Source organism: Danio rerio, chromosome 12 (genome assembly GCF_049306965.1).
Source record: "Danio rerio strain Tuebingen ecotype United States chromosome 12, GRCz12tu, whole genome shotgun sequence".
Lineage (NCBI taxonomy): Eukaryota > Metazoa > Chordata > Actinopteri > Cypriniformes > Danionidae > Danio > Danio rerio.
Genome location: NC_133187.1, coordinates 10974751 through 10992968, shown reverse-complemented (window position 1 = coordinate 10992968; position 18218 = coordinate 10974751). Strand labels below are relative to the sequence as shown.

Below are 18218 nucleotides of genomic sequence, written 5' to 3'. Positions count from 1 at the left end.
TTTTGTTTGTGATGGTCTGTTGTACATTTTGTCCCTATTAAATAAATGTATTGAAAGCCAATTTGTAAAGTTTAGCTGTGTTGTAAAGTTCAATATTTTGATATTTTTTAAATTCCTTTTTTTCATAAAACAACGTGGTATGTAATGTTAATTTTAAAAGATCATATTTTTATATGGAGTAAAATATTTCAAAAGCACAAGCATTTTTTGATTAGCTCTGTAATATACTATAGTAACATTCCTTATTAGTAAGTGTTTTGAGATCTATGGAAAACTACAAATTAAATTAAACTTATCAAATATTACAACGCAATATTTACATATTCAAATACTACAATGCTGCGTGTACTTTGCGATAGTTCGTAGTCAATCTTCCGAGTCGCCATGTGGCAGTGTGAGTTCACGCTTAACTGTAGTGTGGACATGCTGTAGAAGAGGCAGAGAGTGAAGGATTTTGGGTAGGACATCCTTAGGTCAGCCATATTGCCGTGGTCTGTCTGAAGGAGAGAGAAAATATGAGGGGAATTCGGGGAATAAGCCAGTTATCGGTGAGATTATGATTTACGTGGTTAAAGATGGTTAGTCGAGATTTTGCTGTGTGGTTTTGGATGTTGTTTAATGCTTCAGGTCATATTGAATGGACGCCGGCCTTAACTTTAGTTCACATAACGTTATACAAATATAAGAGAAACGGTTGTCAGTTCAGCTCTCAGTATGTCATATTATTATCCTTTTTAATATAACCATGTTTTAATATACTATTTAAAAATTCTTCATTCTGAAATGTTTAACTTGTAACTTGTATTTGTATAACGTTAAAGATCAAGGACATTGTTTGAGTTTTGTAATGTTTGTTGTCAGTTTGTACAGAATTGATTTCATACTTGTATATAATTTTATCGTATTTTCCATCTTTTATAGATAAAAAAAAAATCAATGTAGTTTTAGTTTTTTCTTTCTTTTCAAATGTTCCCATGGACCCTCTAGCTCTCATTTCCTTATGTGACAACAACACTCAGGTCTGCAGTATGACAATGTAAGTTATTGTATGTATTCAACACAGTGTGTTCTTGAAATGGATGATATCTTAGTTGAGAATTAATTTGTAGATTAATTAAATAATTATCATTTTGAAAAATAGACATCACCAGGTTGTAAATACAAGATGTAGGAAAGGCAACTCAAGACTTTTTCAAACAATTTATAATATAATTTTAGATCTAATAAAATAATAACACATAAGACTGTTTGTAGGTTACAGGAAACACTGCTGTAGAATAAATGTTTGTTTATTATGAAGCATCAAGTACAACAGTAAATGTAAGACTTTAATAAACAGAACAGTAATAAGAAATTGGGAATTAAAAATACAACTAGTTGTCTTTAATATATACATAATACAATTATACATTTAAAAGCACATAATCAAATATTAAACTATTGAACAAATAAAATTCATTTAAATGATTGACACCATTGGTAAATAATAGAAATTAGGGCTGGTTGACTTGCATATGAAGTTGATGCTTATACCTTATTATATTGAACTTTTCATTATTAAATAATTGAAATGAGTTATGATATAATTTTAGACCTTATATAATAGCGTTTATGACTCTTTGTAGATTACCGGAACATGGCAATATAAAAAGACATTTTTGTTAATTATAAATGTAAAAATTAAGAAGAATTAAATAATAAATGAAACAAAAAGTATAATAAATAAAACGTACACAATCTACATAATAAAAGAATACATCATCAAATCAAATAAACTGTTCTGTGCAAATAAATATTCATTCATCATCTAAGTTATTGGAGCCCTTGCCAAATCTTTATAAAGAAGGCTGTGAAAATGGGGACTAAATATATTTAAATATAATACAATGTTGTTGTTGAAATTAACATAATAAATAAATAAATATTACATAGTGATGTAATAAAATGCTGAATCATTTAAATAATTGTGCCCGCTTTATATTTCAGAAGCTTTTTTTGCAGAAAGAGACTTTCCCCAATTTTCGACCATTTAATTCAGTGAAATGTTAGATGTTTATTTGTTTATATTTTCAATCAGAGTTTTTTTTTTTTAAATAAACATTTTATTTATTGTGAAACAATGTCAACAGTTGTGGTTGTTGCTCCGTAACAGTTTTCCTGATCTATTTGTGTGATCAATTAAACACTTTGATATGATGTAATACAATATGTATGTATTTTTACACGCATTTCTGGTGATATGTTATCTACAATCCTGATGCAAACAAAAAAAAGGCTTGTAGCATTGTTATTTAGAATTGTTTGTTCCAATAATGGGTTTACATTGTATACCTCGCTCTGCCTTTGTGTTCGTACTGCTTATTTTGGATGGAATCTTTTGTCAGAGCTATGTCTTTTTTTAATTTTCAGAGAAGGCTTTATGCAGCCCAGGCTGCCCGTAAGGTGGATTTTGCTGCAGCTGGGGAGCCACTAAAGTTTGTGCCACAGGAAGTGCAGGTCAGTAGATGATGATTTGTCTTTTGCTCTACAGCAGGGGTGCTTAACCCTGTTCCTGAAGTTCGACCTTCCTAAAGAGTTCAGCTCGAACCCTGATCAAACACACCTGAATCAATTAATTAGGACCTGAACAGCACTTGATAATTACAGGCAGGTGTGTTTAATATGGGTTACAACGGAAATCTGCAGGAAGGTCGATCTCCAGGAACAGGGTTGGTCACCCCTGCTCTACAAAGATGCTTCAATGCGGCCTCTCAAAGTAACTATCCCTTGACCATCCCTCTGATGGGCATCAAGGTCTCAGCAGGTGCCCCTCACATGTTCCAAGACGTTTATGTTTGTATATTTGTATGGGTACTGGGGAGGGTTTCTGCTCGCATTTTAGAGATTGTGCTTCCTCAGGAATCGTTTTATAGTGTTGTTGATATTAGATAATTATGGTTTTAAATTCCCCATATTTACACCATGTCTTTACTTAATCAAACAGACATATTTCACATTTTCAAGATTTCTATAATCTTAATAAGCACTACGTGATTTTCAGCATATTGTTTTCAGGTAACTGTATATAAAACTTTAGGTTGTTTTCACATGATGTCATTGATGTGTGGAATTCAGATGGAGGGCAGGAAGTGATTCTTCTACATAGGAATCAAAAGGCTTTTACAGAACATCAAACTGTTTCTGTTTTATGTTTATAATTGTTTAACTTGGCCAAAATAAGAAATACTGAACAGATTATATAGACTTCCAAAGGTTTTTGCTCATAAAAGGGGGGGGGATTCAAGAAACTATCTAAATAAAATAGAAGAAAAGACAACATGTATTAAACCCATGTGGACAAACTTTTTTGAACGCAATTATTTGTTTTACAGCACCAGTAATTATATACAAGCTATGTACTAGCTATGTGTTAAATAAAAATCAGATACAAACACCACCACACTTATACTTAATCCAGGAGAATATAAATTACATACCCTCCCATGTAATCGCTACAATGAAATAGCGGCCTTGTTTTGCAGTAATCCATGTTTTTACTGGCATTTCGGTGGAATTAACAACCGTAACGTTAATGTCTATAGGCGCAGCAGCTGTAAAGGTTTGTAAGTTCATCGACAAAACATAAAAGAAATGCTACCTTTGCAACAAAACTAGACGGTTTTTGTTGTGGCACACTTAAACATTTTGTGGCACACAAAATAAATTTATAGTAATGTAGACCATGATGCCCTGCTTTTGTATGCTTATTATCGTGATGTCTGGAAGATATTCGCATGGGGGAAAAAACTACTAATTTGTAATGAACATGTTATTGAACAACTTTTTGTTAATGAATGCTACAGAATACTGTATCACATTAAACTGATAAACTTGTGTAATAAATGATGTTAGTATAAACTAGTGCATTGTGATATTGTGTATAATTATAACGTTGAAAACTGAAACCTATTGAATAAATTGTTTATTATTTGTTTATGAATAAATAATTAGTTACAGTTGTACAGCAACAATATAATTACTATGATAGTTTAATTCAAGTGATTATCTTTAGTATGATTCCAAACACTATAGTATTTACTAGTGTTTTTCAATTAACACAATTATACAGTATCTACTGCCTCGATGGCAGGCTAATATATTTTCGTTCAGTGGAAAACTCTGCCCTCTTCATGATGTAAGGATCATGCCCAACATATGTGGTAATTTTCTATTTAATTCTCCTTTGAAATACGGTATAAATCGCAGAAATATGTAGTTTCCTTTACGTCGCTCATTTAGTTTATTCCTTCCTGCCCTCCATCTGAATTTCGCTTGTTATCAGAACCAAGTGATTGAAAACAACCTGTTAGTGCTGAAAATTTCGCTGTACTGATATCACATTGAGCTTTAACTGAACGAGTGCACAAATATTAAACTTATTTGATTTTATATATGTATATAATTCTAAGAGTTTACATTTTTCATTAATTTGTTATTCATTTTAAATTATATGTAATCTAAATCTCTATAAAAAGGTTTTAAAATATTAGTTTATTGGTAATGTAACTTTTTTCTACAAACCTTCTATATGTTGAGAGTATAAATAAATGTTTTTGGGTAATTCAAACATTTAAATAGCAGTCTAAATAATATTGACATTTATTTAGGTGTTTGGCTAAATTCATATTAGTTTGACCAAAAGTTTGTGCTAATCAAAAACCAAAAACTAACATGAACATCAAATTGAACCTTTAAAACTGAAACTTTTGTTAAAAATTGAAAATTCACAAGAGAAAATAAATTATATATATTTTTAATAATAAAGAAAAAAAATATTTGTAAAAATGATAAATAAAAATGGTCATATGGTTCAATGAGAAATGTTGCCAATAGGTAAAATGAATCATGGTCTCAAATGTGCAAAATGAGATACAGTGCTTCCCACATGTCTGAAATATGCTTGCGCTGGTAGTTCAGGTTACTTTATTGCCATGACATTTAGTACAGTACTGCCAAAGCATTTAAAAGAAGTATAAAATATGTAATCGATTAACATCAACAAAATTTTAACATATACAGCAAATCAAGAATAAATTACAGGAGGAAATTGCATAAAATGAATAAAACATACAAAATCTCAAAATGGATATTTATTAATAATTAATGAAATAATAATTAGAATAAAAAGTGTGCTTTATTTAAATTATATTTCTAATGATGTACATATGTACATGCAGCCAGTTCAGATGTCATTTTCGTCCTCTCCGAGTTACAGTATAGTTTTTGAATCGTTCGGATTAAAGAATCTATTATTTACTTTTTCTCTTGGTCTCGAGGCTGTGCCCGCTGTCAGCTGTGAAGCCAAGTGGAAAGAAGTCTTTAATTAAAGAGTAATGCAAAAATGCATACAATTAACAACAGAAAGTAAAAGTCGACTTCAAGACATTTTAGGAGATTTAGGGCTCTATTTTGACGGTCCATGCGCAGAGCGCAAATGCTTTCAGGGCGTGTCAGAACCCATTTTTGCTAATTTAAGGACGGGAAAATCCAATTTGCGTCGTGGCGCATGGTCTAAAAGGGTTGAGTTTATTTTCTTAATGAGTTATAAGTGTGTTTTGAGAATAAACCAATCAGAGTCTCATCTTCCATTCCCTTTAAGAGCCAGCTGCGTCGCACCATAAGCGCATTTTGACGTAAAGTAAGTTCACTTTCACTTTTGTTCTCATGGATAGGGAAACCTTACCGCACAGACATCAATTAGCCTATAAATAATTAATTTTGTTTGTTAGGCGCAAAGATTTGTTTCAAAACTATTTCTAAATTCAGTTTTAATTTCCAGCAAACGAAAAAATAAACGATAATAACCAAGTGTGCTCAAAATACTGAGTTATTTCCAAATACACCTGCCATGCCCCAGATGGTCTAAAACCTGACAGGTGGACAAATCTATTTCTAATCTCTTTTTAATAAAACAAATATAAATATGGATATAATAAATAATATTGCTATTAATAATAACATTATACAAAAGCAAATTGAATGAACTGAAAAAGCCTCCCGAGATGAAGAAAGTAAGGCAGGGGTTTTTAAATTAATGTAGGCTAGAAATTAATGAGTTTTGTAATATTTGAATAATTTAAATTTATATCCTATATATATATATCCTTATTATATATATATATATATATATATATATATATATATATATATCCTTTATATATTATATCTTTTTCATATGTAAAGATATTTGCGTATTGCTCTGCATCTTGTGTGTAGTGTGTAAACCAGGCACACTTTGCGCCAGACAATAGCCCGACTTTGTTCTGGTTGTTCTGACTATTTACAGTTTCTCAAAATAGCAACGCGCCAAAACACGACTGCTTTTTTAGACCAGAACGCCTTTGGCGCACATTTGAGCGCAAATGCATTTGCTATTTAAACAGTGTGGCGCAACACCTCAAAATGACCCTTGCGCTGAGCTAAAAGTACCAAAAGACTATTGCGCCGCGCCTTGCGCCACATTGCTCCGGGTGTATGATAGGGCCCTTAGAAACACAGGCCGGACAGATTTTTAGGCTCCAAAAAAGTGCATCTCTGTGGGTTTCTGCAGAGCACATGACTGTCTGAGGAAGTGTTGTTGACAGTTTTCATACACACACAATGAGCAGCACAAAATGCGTAGGTGCGAGAGAAGATTTTCCACTGATTAATCAAACATGGATGTTTGATCTTGGGCGTATACAAAAAAAGTGTAAAAGGATGATATTATTAGTAAAAAAACTGTCATCAAATATATTTGGGCGGCCGTTAATATACCTTGGCGGCCTGCCCAAGTGAAGTCTATGTGCGGGAAGCACTGAGATGTTTGATTAAAACTAATAATTAAAACATAAAGCTTTAGTCAGACGCCTTTGAATAATACCAGTTCAAGTCTTCTGTTACGTTGCTTTGCACTTTCCGATAGATTATATTGCTTTAGATAAGATTTGACTGATAGATTGATCCATATCACTTTATTATTCAAATCACTGTTAAACTTGGCTAAATCAGTTTCTTATTTTAATGTTTAGTTGGTTTATCTTAAAAAGTCTGATATTATAACCAAATTATATAAATGGAAGGTGTAATTGCTTTTTCCCTCCCTTTTTTCTAGGTGACGAAATTGCCTAGTGGCTTAGTGATTGCTTCCTTGGAAAACTATTCTCCTGCTTCTCGGATTGGTGTTCTTGTCAGGGCCGGAAGCCGATATGAGACCACTGATAACCTTGGTGTCACACACTTGCTTCGTCTGGCTGCCAGTCTGGTATACAATCCATCCATCTCGACTCTGTGTTTGACTTCTGTACTGATAGTGCGCAGTGATCCTGTTAGCATTCACTTCTCTTGTTGTTGATTCCAGACAACCAAGGGAGCATCTGCTTTTAGGATCTGCCGTGGTGTTGAGGCTGTTGGGGGAAGCTTAAGGTCAGTTTTTCAGTGTTACACAAAAACAACATCTCCCTTTGGTGTATATTCTGTTTTTATTTTGGCAGTTGACAGAATTGAAAGCTGTCATAAGCCCTACTCGGACAGGACTAGTTTCATTGTAGGATGTTCTGTTGAACTACTCTACAATCTGTAGTGCAACAGGTTTCAGGTTTCTGTGTACCAATAACTGTGCGTTCACACCAAAAGCGTCGAGAGCGTCAAAGTTCGCTACATTGATCTCGTATTTAAAGGGGCCGTGAAAATGTTGCGCACTTCTTATTAAATTCATTTAACAATGGAAGATTAAGTTGCCTGTGGTGTGGCTTTGCTCCATTTAATTATCCAATGTGTCCATATGTCTGAAATATACTGAAGCAGCAATACTGTTTTGTACTGTGGCATGAGAGTCCAGCTTTTTTAAAGATAAAAATATATACATTAATGCACATCAGTACCTCACCAGTAACTTATTTAACACATGTCCCTGTAAGAAGACATTGTAAATAACTGAAAATCCGGCAACCACAATAATCAAACCCTTGGGAACAACTGTGGTCGGAACCAAAGTTCACAGGTCGGTGTTCTCTGAAGTTCTGTCAAGCGGTGGACTTCTTCATTCTGATTGCTTGCCGCCAAACCGCGTCATAGCTCATTACCATAAAGTTGACTTGATTTCGACTCTCCTTGACGTCAACACCGGCGAAGATGCGCCACGCTGCTCCTCGCCGCTTATCGCCACCGGCTCTCATTGAAAATGAATGACTTCCGGCTACTTTGACGCTTTCGGTGTGAACGTACGGTAATGGATGTAAATGTGTTTGCTATCCTTTGATTAAAATATAAAATAAAAAAAATGAAAACAAGAAGAATAGCCAAGTCATGTAAATTGTGAGAAGCATTTTTAACATGAAGTGACATTAGCTATGTTGCCATCCAAAAATGCGAATGAACTTTATGTGCAAATCTGGATTATCGCATAAAAGACGTGGGAATAAAGCAGCGTTTCCAACGAGTCAAAGCGAACAAAATTGTTACTTTATGATTACCTGGCGCCAAATATCAACATTAAAAATGTAATTTGCAATTTTTGTGCGGTAAAAGTGCGGTAAAAGTGTTTCTATCGTAGCCTATACGCATCTTTTCCTATCGATCAAAAAAAGATCATCTTTCTCAGTTCTGCGCATAAGTTTTTTATGCACATTTTCAAAAATTATGCGCATCTTGGTGTTTCCATCAACCGTTTTTTATGCGAATATGCAAAATGCGCATAAATATAGGTGGATGGAAACATAGCTATTGACATCTGACGTACAGATGCTCATGGCACATACCACTGAGTTTAGTGACACTTCTGGTTGCATGTTCGATTTTCACTGTTGTGTGTTATTCAGTAGTGGCATGTCCCTGCGGTGACATCTTCAGCAGTGACATCGACACACGGCGAAGCTTAATGACACTAATCGACCCGCGCAAAACATTTTAACATGAATTATTGCGTCGCAAGTTAGTTTATATGCTGGACTACTCCATAAGAATTAAATTTATAAGCATAAAATTTTATGTATTCATAGTTATACTTCCGGTATTTACTGCAACTACACATAATATTTAGTCATTTGACAATACATGTCTGGGGAGATCAAACTTATCGTGACCAAGTTATCGTATGTTATTGCATCATGGTGGTTCCTTTGTTGGCTACAATATGGACTATACAATATGGAATTGCTATTTATTTTAAGGTATTTTAAATAATATACTTTATAAAGTTATATTAGAATAAAGTTATATTAAAATGCGTGTTGTAAAAACACATGCATATAAGATAATAGGTGTCATTTGCCTATTTATTTTTAAATTTTAAAGCAAAGAGAAACTTATAACATTAGTGTGCTTATAACATGTGCTTATACTGACAACTACTGGCACATTTCACAAGATCACTTGCATGTAGGTCTACTGACGTAACTCTGAAAACCGGATATGCCACCAGAAGTGTCACTACACTCAGTGTAGTGCCAGTTTCATCTATATATCAGATGTTGTGTCACTTTGTTAAAACTGCTGCTGGTGATAAAGACTGGCTACTCTAATATCAGTTTCAGGTAAGAGTATTTTTAATTCTGCAGTCAATTGCATAACAAGAAAATTAAATGTTAAAATATATTTATCCAGTAGGTTTATTATAAGCCGTTCTGAAAAGCCACCATGTAAAATTGTTACGTATTTAAACACTAAGCAAGTTATGATGTTTTACTTTACATGGAAGTTCAATTATACAACTGACATCTACATTCATTTATCATAAACATGTCGTTTGGAAAGCTAGTTCTGTCCAAATAGAGCTATTGTTCTGTCAGCTCTTGTTGAGCAGCATTTGGAAAATTACTTGGCATCACATTCACATCCAAATCAAACAAACAGCTTCAAGGGGTAAATAATATATCAGTGCTCTTTGGACTAATAATCTGTATCAAATACTGTTTATATATGAATATGATGACATATAGCCTATATTTATGAGGTCCAAGGAACATTTCCAGGTTTTGATGAATAGGCTGCTTTATGATTATACTTTACATTTAAGTACAGCAGTTTTCTTTTTACTTTTTAAGGACATCAGCGTTTTTAATTAACTTTTAAAAGCACATTTTAATTTAAATGTTGACGTTTTATTTATTTTTTACCTGTGAGCACGGTACAGTGTTAATGTTCAAACTATTTATAACGGTTAAAGTGGCTGACAATAATAAATATTCTTAATAATAAGAATTAATCTGCCACGTTTTTGAACTGTGCAGAGCTTTAGCTGCTTTTTTAGGCCTCCTATACTACTGTATTTGAATATCGGTCATTATGGTGGTACTTGTAGAGACTATTTGTTTTTGAGGTGGTACTTGGTAAGAAAAGTTTGAGAAACATTGCCTTAGAGAAATGTCAGCTTAATTTTTCTGGATTTACAATGATATCTGTGTGTCCTCACAGGCTGTGAAATTGTCTTTATATGTTATGTTATATTAAAATGCACAAGTGGAATACATTGTGAGTAAATACATATAATATATTTTTGTGCAGCGTGTCAAGCTCCAGGGAAACCATGTCATATACTGTAGACTGCCTGAGAGATCATATGTAAGTAAAACACATTAGTTTGGTCCTTAAAAATCTTAGTGTGATCTTATATTTCGCTAAACACACGTTGTCCATGTTTTCTCTCACAGTGACACTGTTATGGAGTATCTGATCAATGTGACCACGGCACCCGAGTTTCGTGCATGGGAAGTGTCAGACCTCACGGGAAGGGTGAATTTGGATAAGAAACTCGCCAAGCAGACGCCACAGATTGGTATGCAGCTTTGTCATTTTGATGCCCACTTTAGACTAAAAAGTTAATTAGGTTAGGTTCATTAGGTTAACTCGGCTTAATTAGGCAAGTCATTGCACAACAGTGACTTGCCTAATTAAACAAACACATCTAGTTTGGCACTTTAAGCTTAGTACGTGTTGTACTAAGTAGTCATCCTGGAAAAGAACTGAAATGGAAAAGACAAAATAAGTTAATTATTAAAATTAGGATGTTTAAAAATGTGTTTGGAAATATATTTGAAAAGGAATAAAAATGTCATGGGAGGGCTAAGAAGTTTGCCTTCAACTTAATATACATCATCTTTACAGTTTAGGTGTGAATTGTGTCCAAAATAACCATCAACATAATAATTATTTTGTAAAAAAAAGGTATTATTGACTAAAATATAGCACATTTGTTAGCAATAAACCATTATCTTTATTGTCTTCAATTTGGTTTTAGTGCTGAGAATCAACAGCCTGACTCCTAAGTGAAAAATAGCAGAAGCAAATTGTGATGTGGATTAAACTAACTTGCACTGGGGATTGATGGAAGTCATCATGATAATTTTCTGTTTCTATTCTTCATCTGTTTGTCCCTCAGGTGTTATTGAAGATTTACATGCTGCAGCCTATAAGAATGCCCTGTCCAATTCCTTGTACTGTCCAGACTTCAAGATTGGCCAAATCACTACCGAACAGGTTTGGCAGGAAATTAAAAAAAATTTAAAAATCTATTATTTATGTTGTGGCAGTGGTCATACTAGCATTTATGCTGTGATGGTATTCATCAAGCATCTATGAAATTTCCAGTGAAAATAACTTGAATGGTTAAAGAGGGATAAATATCTAATGAAGGTTTTATTGGTAGCTGTCAAAAAGAGCATTACCAAAGGATGGTTGTCACATGAAAGTCCTGTCCTAAATGCGTGGATGGAAATTGCAATGAAAATTTAAAAATGGAACAAATTACCGCATTTGTAAATCAGAAATGGATCAATTTATTTCATTCTGGGAAAAATGGACCAACTATGCAACATCCCATAAACCTGAACATTTCTATTAACCTAAAATCGGAAGGATCACATCTATATAGTTTTGTTGCTGATGTGTATGTATATCTTATTTTACTTGTTTATTTTTACTTAATTTTTCCTCCTATTTTATTATATTTATTAAAATTATTATTTTATTATTTATTTATTTATTTATTATTTTATTATGTATAACAATAGTGTACATGCGCACAAAAGGAAAGCATATACTGCTGAAAGTGAGAGTGGATGTACAGAATTTGTGCCTATATTTTTGAGTGTATACAGATGTGTGACCTCTGACATGTACCTAATGTAATTGTAAAACTTCTTGAGAAAAGAAAAAAGAAAAAAATAACTAGAAAATGATACATGTTGTTACATTGACATAACATTATGTTCTAAATAGACCAAAACTCTAGAGCAGGGGTGCTCTATCCTGTTCCTGAAGATCTACCTTCCTGCAGATTTCAGTTGCTATCCATATCAAACACACCTGAACCAATTAATTAGGACCTGAACACCACTTGATAATTACAGGCAGGTGTGTTTGATATGGGTAGCAACTGAAATCTGCAGGAAGGTAGATCTCCAGGAACAGGATTGAGCACCGCTGCTCTAGAGTAAACAATGTTATGTCAATGTAACAGCATATATCATGTTCTAGTTATTTTCACTGGAAATTTCATAGATGCTTGCTGAATAAAAGGCACTTCATTTGATATTCTGCATTTATTTGAAGCTTAATGGCTACAACAAACCTTATTTTTTTATAACAACTGATTAAGTCTCATTTCTATAATGCCTCATCACTCAGTAAAACACTAAACACAGTTACACTAACATGTTAAAAATGCACACTTCCATCTTTAAAGTTTCATGTTGTTGTAAAGTAGCTGACCGCATGTGTATGACGATAAATAACAGTCTTGTTCAAGTAATCAAGCAAATGATCAAGTATTAGTCTTTGCAAATAAGTATTCAACCTGGAGGTTTTCTGTATTTTTCTTTTCACAGATGCATACCTTTGTTCAGAACAACTTTACGAGTGCAAGAATGGCCCTGGTTGGTCTTGGTATGTTATGAAATTATATATTTTGTAAAAAGAACATTTAATTTGGCCCAAAAAGGCAGCTAAATGTGTCTTCTATACGTCACTGTAGGAGTGGATCATGACATGCTGAAGCAGGTTGGAGAGCAGTTCCTGAACATCCGCAGCGGAGCGGGCACTGTTGGTTCCAAAGCTCTGTACCGTGGAGGTAGAGCACATCATTACTAGTCAAACAGCTTAAATGGGCAGCATTTGATTCTGTTCTCCTGGTTACTCTGTTTTGGCCAAATCATTTTTGAAACTTGACCCATGTTAGAGCAGGAGAGTTTAACTCTTTAAAGGGTCACGAAACACCAAAACACATTTTTTGAGCTGTTGACAGTCGTATATGTGTCCCACACTGCTAAAAACACTATTAGGACACCTATATTTCACTAAAAAGTGTAAAATGGTTGTTTTTGCGTTATTTCAAGCAAATTCGTACTTCCGGTTTGAAACTAATTTTTGAAGCTGCGTCACGGTCATGACATAATAGCCTGTATTCCAGCGTGCAGACTGGGCGTCTGTGCCAGAGTGTGTCTTATTACGTCTTACAGTGTGATGCATTAATGCATGAGTAAAGCTTGGGTCAAACCAATCAGCGCGCTCTATTGTGCAACTTCATTAATATTCATTACTGTCGTAGTGTTCAGACGACAGAGACGCCACGTTGTGTTGGCAAAACAAGCGTGAAGTATTGCTTTTATAGTTTGCTGCAGTTAAGTTTTGTTTTCATTTTCTCTCTGTGAGAGCGCAGACTCACGTGTGGATTAACAGTGTAGGCGACGCTCGACAACAATAACTTACGTGTCTAAGAAGGATTATTGTTTACCTGAGAGCTGTTCTCATCTGCAAACGCTGAGATCCGGATTCGCTTGTAGTATTCTCTTAAAAAATGCTCTTTGTTTATTCAGTTCGTATTTTATTTGTATCGAACAAACTATTGCACCGAGTGTAAACAAGTTAGCTGTACAACCAAACTATAACCTCAAGTAGGATTTTGTGACCGGAATAACACACGCGGCTTTCTGACACTACCTGCCAAGTGCATCTAAGTTTCCGGGAAATGCTGAGTTTTTTTTCTCTCATTCGCCGTGCGGTATCAAACATTGCATGAAAATAAACGCTTAGAGCAGATCCTCGAATCAAATATCTCGTTTGTAAACAGTCCCTTTCTCCCCTGTTGGGTGTGTGTTTTGACTCTGAAATTCAGCGCGCCCAAATAGACACTCCCACACCAAGCCTCTTTTCTTCCTCCGACACTCCCCCCTAAACAGAGCTGGACACGCCCACTTTTCTGACTTTTTCCAAAGTAGAGGTGTGAAAACACTCTGCTGAAACAAGGGGGTATCATGGCCCTCTAACAGTGTAAGTAACTCCTGAAACAACATTGGATCACCTCTTTATTAAATGCTTCAGAAGTAAGTTTGTTATCTAATGTAGTGACCTAATATTTACTAATGGAACCTTACTGTAAAGTCTTACCAACATTTTTTTAAGCTACACTTAAGATTTTGGCTTTTCAGATAATGTTAAGAAATGTTATTGTCTGCCTCCGTCTTGCAGGTGAGGTGAGGCATCAGACTGGAGCAGGCCTGGTTCATGCGTTGGTGGCAATTGAAGGAGCAAGTGCAACCTCAGCTGAGGCCACTGCATTCAGTGTACTGCAGCATGTGCTCGGAGCAGGACCACGAGTCAAGAGAGGCTCCAGCAGCACCAGCACACTGACTCAGGCCATCTCAAAAGTCACCGCTCTGCCCTTTGATGTGAGTATGTCCTTATGAGGCCTTCAGTTCACAAAGGGTTTTCATGAAGCATTCTTCATAACCGGGCCTGTCTTTTTTTGTTGCAGGCCTCTGCGTTTAATGCCAACTACACGGATTCTGGTCTTTTTGGCTTGTACACCATCTGCCAGGCTAACGCTGTCAACGATGTACGTGTGATTTACATTACACTCTGGGTTTAAATTTTAGGTCTTGTATAAAAAGGTTTAAAACCATCCAAGGTCAAAAAACACTCGCATTTACTCAGAATTTACATTTCAGCATCTCATTTTCACAGTATCTGAACTGTTTATTGAAGTATTTATCTTTCTAAATCTCTTTCTTCTGTGCTGCTCAGATTGGTCAGATGTCCAAGTCTCTTCTGACTTGTCTGTTGATTGACTCGTGCCCTTTGTTTTTGACAAACAAATGCATGAACTTTGCATTGACAGCTATATTACACTCTTCAGGAAGGTTAAGATCTAAAAAAAACTTAGGGGGCACTGAAACAAATCTATTATTAACTAATATATACGCTAACAAGACTGAAGCTATTGGTTTGATTCATAGGAAGCATCTGCTTTAAGGTTCTTGGGCACTGGTGGCACTCCAGTTTCTAGAATAGTTTTGTAGTGTCTACCTGGTGCTAAAGTCCATTATTGATAAACAAGTAATAAGTATACAGTCTTTAATTGTTTAAGTAATAATCAATCTCTCAGTTTTGGACCTGATACTAGCTATATCCTCCTAGGGCCTGAGTGTCTACATACGTGAACAGCACATTTTTAGCTCTTAAATGGCTATTTAAAATACTTTTGAATGTTTTATATTTTGTTACAGACATACAGTGTCATCCTGCAATAGTTTTGCAGCATATGAAATGTCCCAAACCTTATTTTTAACTTTCCAAAATGAGGGAAATGTTTTTTTTTTACTCTCTGATAGTCAAAGATTTTTTTTTAACTTGCTATATTAAATATGCATAACAAAAAAAAAATTTGTGAAAAAGTGTTTAATGTAAATTCGGACCTCTAGTCTACATATTTGAACATCGTTTTTCTCTAAAAGTACATCATATTCAAAGATGATACTTAAAATTTTATTCTAAATAGGTTCCAATAAGCCCAAATAGCAAAGAGAAATAAAAAATGCAGGTAAAAAAACAAACAAACAAATTGGGCCTTAAGAAGATATTTCTATCTAAAGATGTTAATTAGACTTGTGCACAAAACTGGATTATCACATGAAACATATGCCATTTGCCTTTGCCTTGTCTATTAATAAAATATGAATAAATGAATGGCAAACAACATTAAAAAAAAACATTTCAAAATCCAGCCCTTAGTAGGAAGAAAATAAAACAATTTTTTCACTCAAGAAAGATGAAGTTGTTTATACAAGATTTAGTATTGGACACACAAGACCAACTGTACTTATGGACACTTACTCAAAGGAGAGTTTTCTCCAAAATATCAATACAGACTGTTAAGCTTACTTTTGGAATGCCGTTTATTGTTATCATACAGCAATTTGTTTTATCTGTAGAGACTTTAAAGGAATAATTTTCAAATTTGAGCCCTTTAAAATGGTAGTTTTATCTTACTTTAATGTATTATTCATTGCTGTTGATATTTTCTAATTGTTGTAAACCTTTTTATTTTAGAAAAGTGATATTTCTAAAATTGTATCTGTTTTTGCTGTGACATGGCCAGAGAAGTTGACATGGCAGTCAACTCAAGAAAATGTGTTAAATAAGCGTTAATTGTTGTGTGCAGGTAATCAAAGCAGCTGTCGGTCAGGTGAATGCCATTGCTCAAGGAAACCTTGCAGCAGCAGATCTCAGCAAAGCCAAGTGAGTTTTTATCAGCTCAGACACTTGAGAACTAGAGTGCAGTTTTTATATTTTTCAGGCTGTAATTCTACATGAATTGTCTTCATGTCCGAGCAGGAATCAGCTGACGGCCGATTACCTCATGTCTATTGAGAGTTCTGAGGGATTGATGGATGTTATTGGTACACATGTGCTGTCAGAGGGTACCTACCATACCCCTGAGGCTGTGACCCAGAAAATCAATGCTGTGTCTTCAGCTGATGTCGTCAACGTAAGCAACTGTTGTCTCTTACAGTGTTAACGTAAATGCTCTGGGATGGTAACCCAAGAGTATCACACTTTTAATCAGGATAGACTGGAGTAAAGCTCATGGGAAAGGACCTATTATTGTATGAGTATTCTGTACAAAAATGTTTTTGTTACAAACGCTTTCTGTGATCCTACATAATGGCTGTATTTCTATTGGTATTGTTTAGAGTTGAGATAAAAAATGATTAATTATGCTATGCTTCAATTGTTATTTATTGTCAGCATATCTTATTGTTATTTTGAGGTCTTAAGGGATTGACTGGAATTTTGTGTCTTGTTTTTCAGGTTGCAAAGAAATTCATGTCTGGTAAAAAGACCATGGCCTCCAGTGGGAACTTGGTCAACACACCCTTTGTTGATGAAATCTGATGGGCATTCTTGCTCATTTTCTCTTTCAAATGTCTCTTCACAAAAACAAGGACATGTTTATGATACCTTCATTGTTTCTGTCCCCAAAAATAATAATAATAAGGTTGTCATCAACAGTTGGTCTTGATATTTGTAATATTCTATAAGGTGGAGTAATCTCAAGAAAAGCGCTCAACACTTGTCCATTTGAAATGTATAGATGTAAATTAATAAAGTATCTACCAACACCATCAAACACTCCTGAAACTAGTTTTTTTTTAATTATTATTATTTGAATCATCTTACCACATACCCCTTAATGTCTTTATAACAACAAAGAATGAGGCTGACATTAAATTAATTTGATGTTTTTGATATGTGAATATAAAATAATGGTAAATGTCTTGTGTATTATAAGCATGATTTTTGTGTACAGATTTGATTAACAAAATTGTAAATGTCATGATGGGTAAGTTTAGTTTGTCCTAATTGATATAGATAGATGCCTATACCTGTATGTATGCATATTTTTCCTCCAAGTATGCTCGGATATCAAGTATGTAGTATGCAATATCCCTAGCAATGTGACATGGCTGTATATCAGCAAAGACTATGCCCTAAAGAGACGTTGATATCAGCACCATTGTGATTCTTGCATAGGCACAAGGCAGCAGTGCAAATATACAGCCCAATCCCAGTGCTATGAGTGTCATATTGAATTTAGCAGTTTACTGTATGAAAATAAATAAATAACTTCTTTCTTCACAGATTCACATATAAATTTGACTGTATTTACAGCTGGGCAACTTAAATGTGCTACCCTAAAAATGTCAAGTAATGAATCATTTCAGATTGCACTTTGTTGAGCAGGGATCACCAAAGTTGTTCCTGGAGGGCTGCTGTCCTGCAGATTTTAGCTCCAACTCTAATCAAACACACCTGAACAAGATAATCCGGGCCTTACTAGGTTTACCTAAAACACCCAGGCAGGTGTGTTGAAGCAAGTTGGAGCTAAACCCTGCAGGCTACCGGACCTCCAGGAGATTGGTGAC

At 34.5% G+C, this 18218-nt stretch overlaps 1 protein-coding gene across 2 annotated transcripts; it reads left to right on the top strand.

Annotated features, from left to right (window-relative positions):
- The first annotated feature begins 458 nt into the window (after positions 1-458).
- Positions 459-17422, top strand: uqcrc2b (ubiquinol-cytochrome c reductase core protein 2b). Of its 2 annotated transcripts, XM_073917410.1 has the most exons (15): positions 461-578; positions 988-1036; positions 2410-2496; positions 7133-7282; positions 7379-7443; positions 10522-10578; positions 10668-10792; positions 11396-11493; positions 12843-12900; positions 12989-13084; positions 14482-14681; positions 14768-14848; positions 16454-16530; positions 16627-16780; positions 17104-17422. In XM_073917410.1, the coding sequence occupies exons 6-15, from the start codon at positions 10544-10546 to the stop codon at positions 17185-17187; spliced, it is 1008 nt and encodes a 335-aa protein (XP_073773511.1). In that variant the 5' UTR covers positions 461-578; positions 988-1036; positions 2410-2496; positions 7133-7282; positions 7379-7443; positions 10522-10543; the 3' UTR covers positions 17188-17422. The 2 variants fall into 2 exon arrangements, with proteins under 2 accessions (NP_001001589.1, XP_073773511.1); NM_001001589.1 differs by lacking the exon at positions 988-1036 and having other exon boundaries at positions 459-548; positions 17104-17419.
- The last annotated feature ends 796 nt before the right edge of the window (positions 17423-18218 follow it).